General features: G+C 34.9%; 1 protein-coding gene across 1 annotated transcript; it reads left to right on the top strand.

Annotated features, from left to right (window-relative positions):
- Positions 1-571: 571 nt before the first annotated feature.
- On the top strand, positions 572-3,536 carry LOC128528706 (uncharacterized). The gene is made up of 3 exons (XM_053501766.1): positions 572-632; positions 1,557-1,631; positions 1,763-3,536. The coding sequence occupies exons 2-3, from the start codon at positions 1,621-1,623 to the stop codon at positions 3,438-3,440; spliced, it is 1,689 nt and encodes a 562-aa protein (XP_053357741.1). The 5' UTR covers positions 572-632; positions 1,557-1,620; the 3' UTR covers positions 3,441-3,536.
- Positions 3,537-3,896: the final 360 nt, after the last annotated feature.

Below are 3,896 nucleotides of genomic sequence, written 5' to 3'. Positions count from 1 at the left end.
CAAAAATGTTAATCATTGGCAAAGTGGGTGAAGGAGAAAAAGATGAATGTCCTTGCATGGCCTAGTCAGAGACCAGACTTAAACCCCACTGAAAATCTGTGGAGTGATTTGAAGACTGCAGTCAACAAAAAGTCAAAATTAGATTTAACTCAACTTGACCAGTCCTGCAAAGAAAAGTGATTAGCTTCACCTGATTGAGTTTGCAAGTCATTTTTAGGAGGCAGGCGACATATTTCTGACATATTTGTGGTTATATCTTTCACTTAGGTCTTAAACATTGCACTGAGTAAAAACAGCTACATATAACAAAAACTTTGTTTTCATTTTAGGCTGCAAAGCAACACATGATATGACAGATATGACATCTGTCCCTATTTATACAATTTTGAGATCCTGGAGCATGAGACATTTTTTAATGTCCTGAAATGCTTAATGAATATTTATATTATAGCTACTTATTCTCTGTGAGTTATGCATGAGAAGATGCTCTGTCTGCTGTAAATAGGATGTGGTTACTAAAAAAAAGGATGTGGTTTGTCAAATCTCTTAATCTGTTAAACAACTTGAGCATCTCCTCTCACCAGTTATCATCAGGTCTTCTTTCTTTCATTTTTGGCAACCCGCAAGCAAAGGTATGTTCAATTTACATCTTCATCTTATTTCTGGTGTTCTCACCTTATATGCTTCTTTTCCCCCTTTTTAAAAAAAGAAAAAAATCTGTCTATATTCGTCATTGCTTTCGGTGAAACAAAATGGAATTGTCAGGGAGTTTTTTTTTTTTTATATTCTAATTTTCCACTGAAATATGATGGGCAATCAAAGATCTTAAATCATGTACATACTACATTTAAGCACTCCTTGGTGGAGACACGGAAGGGTGAAAACAATAAGAAAGACTAACCTAATTGTTTAATTTATGTGAATGCTAAAGTTATATGATCATTAGAAAGGGTATTTTAACTCAATATTTATTAATTTTTATTTAGTCTATTTTTTCATGTTTCATAGCACGGTAGAAACTTCTAAAGCCAGTTCATACAGTGGAGACAAATAAGGTACTAAAATCTCAGTGAATCATTTTCAGTATGTTTGTTAAATATTTTCAATAAGGCCATTGTTTGATGAAACAGCATCAGTATTAGTATGAATCCATTTTGGGTTCTTGTACTTTGTTACTTTCCACAGCGTAGGCCGATGCTCTTCTGAAGCCAAAGGCAAAACCTGGCAGCCATTTTGGTTACCTCAAAACACACCGATGTGATTAGCTTTTAAAGCTAGACTTTATCATTTTATCTTTTAGACTGTTTAAAGAAACCTACACACACACACACACACACACACACACACAGTCACACAGAGTTAGGGATCACAGCAGACATCAATATAATGTAGTTCAATTAATCACAGCATAATTACAATAGAATTAATTACAGTATATCTGAGTTGTGTATTGGTACATTTTACATAATTTAATTTCAGTCCCTGTGTGTAACAGTAAATAATATAAAGTTTCTCCACATCTTTATTTTAATAACATCTCTAAATTACATTAATAGGTCATTCAGCTGTGCAGGGAACTTCTGAGACATTTGTCTCATCAACCCCTCAACTAATAAGATTATGGCTACCGGGTATGTGAACAAACTTTATTTAATACATTACATACTCAGTGATACATTTTGCATGTTTTACAACAATAAGTAACACTTAAAGTATAACATCAGTCTGACTTAACAGTATATCTGTCCAATACATTCAACAGATTTCAAGACACATCTCGGATTGTACATGATTTAGTCCAAAAGAGTAAATTAATCAGTAAAGGTCCACCTGCACGATATCGTCTTCTGACAGCCAGAAAGAACCTTGATAATGATGGCTCAGTGGAAAAATGGACATTTGGAGAACGAGACAACAACATGCAAAACAAAATTTTACTGTTGGTAGGAGAAACTGGAACAGGCAAAACTACTCTGATCAATGTCATGGTGAATTATATACTCGGGGTGAAGTTTACAGATGAAGTGTGGTTTGAGATTACACAAGAGGGAGGAGAGAATCCCGTGTCAGATCAGACAAAAAGTCAAACAACAAAAATCATTGTATATGAGGTTTTTGCCCAAAACAACACGACCTGTCTTACCATTATTGATACTCCAGGTTATGGAGACACAAGGGGAAGTGAATATGACAGAAAGATTGCTGATAATCTTTACACACTTTTTCACACTAACAGCGGAGCAAAAGAAATCGATGCAGTGTGTCTGGTAGTGAAGGCATCTCAGAATCGACTCTCTGACAGACAGCAATACATCTTTGATGCAATTTTGTCCTTATTTGGTAAAGACATAGAGAACAACATTTTCATTTGTATCTCTCACTCAGATGGAATGCCTCCAGATAATGCTCTTAATGCCATAGGGGAAGCAGCGATTCCCTGCAGGAAAGATGAACAAAATGAAATTGTGCACTATATATTCAACAATCGTCAAACTTATAAGAGGAGCAAAATGTACAACAGAGCTCTTCAGGAAGCTTGGGAATTAACATATGTCAGTTTAATGCATTTATTTGCCTCATTGAAAGAGGGGAACAGAAAAAGTTTAGGGCAGACTGAACGTGTTCTGACTGAGTCCAAACAACTTGAGTCATGTATTATGAATCTACAAAACCGTATTCAGTTTGTAGACTACAAAGGGAAAGAACTGGCTCAGATTAAAAAAAACCTTGGAGAAAACCAAAAAAAAATTGGAAGAAACGAAAACTTTGAGTTAACAGTCACCAAATATTACAAAGAAAAGGTTCCCATTGAAAATGTTTCTTGGAAGGACAGAAATGTGACGAGTTGCTCTGTCTGTGAGGAAAACTGCCATGAGTATGGCTGCTGGTGTGCCCCCAAAGCTAAAATGTGTGAAGTCATTAAGCACGGGTACTGCACTTCATGCTCTGGTAAATGTCACTACACTAAACATGTCAAAGAAAACAAGAAATATGTTATACTCAGTAAAGAGATCGTAATGACATACGATGAGCTTAAAAAACAATTTGAATGTAGCAACTATAAAGCATCAGATATTAAGTTTGATTCCCAGGCTGTTGAAAAAGTGAAAAAGGAGATTGACAGCAATAAGAAACAGGAAGAGGAGATAAACATAGAGAAGAGAGTAAATGAAGACCTGATCAAAACCAGAAAGGAAAAAGTTAAACTGGTGGAAGAAGCGTACACCAGCATCATAAGACTTTCTGAGATTGCTTTAAAGCCAGACTCTGCTTTCATTGTTCAGGCCATTGACTTTCTGATCCCACAAGTTGAGGAAATTAAAAAAAACATTTTTGCTCGTAAACTGAGAGAGCTGAGGAACATTAAGCCTGAATCACAGGAAAGGGTTAATGCGGTAATGGAGTATGCAGGACCAGGTTTCAATCAGCAGAAAAAATGATGAAAAAGTGAAAAAACTGGTGAAAAGAAAAATATCAGGAGATGAAACATGACCATGTAACATGTAATAGAGTTTTAATTGTGAATGTATGTGAATCAAGAGCACATTTCTGTGTAATTAATGAAATGCATTGAGTTTATGCAACATTATTAGTTGAAGTTTTTTTTTTTGTTTTTGTTTTTTTTTTTACTGAATTTAACCCTGTAAGATCCAAATATAAAAAAAAATAAGCAAAAAATGTTTTGACCTCTCAAATATTGTTTTAGGAGGCCTCTGATGTAGAAATTAAAGATTTTTCACTTTTCTTATGTTAGTAAGTTTTAAGGGAAATGTTGTAATATTGCAACGTTGGGCCTAGTTGTGAGCAGAATTTCTGTATTTGTTCTCACTTTGTCTAAACAGGTATATAGAACATTTAAGCATTCATTTGCAGGGTTGTTCACTTACTTTGTCCTA

Source organism: Clarias gariepinus, chromosome 1 (assembly GCF_024256425.1).
Source record: "Clarias gariepinus isolate MV-2021 ecotype Netherlands chromosome 1, CGAR_prim_01v2, whole genome shotgun sequence".
Lineage (NCBI taxonomy): Eukaryota > Metazoa > Chordata > Actinopteri > Siluriformes > Clariidae > Clarias > Clarias gariepinus.
Note: the sequence above shows the minus strand (reverse complement) of the source record. Positions and strands in the feature narration are given on the sequence as shown.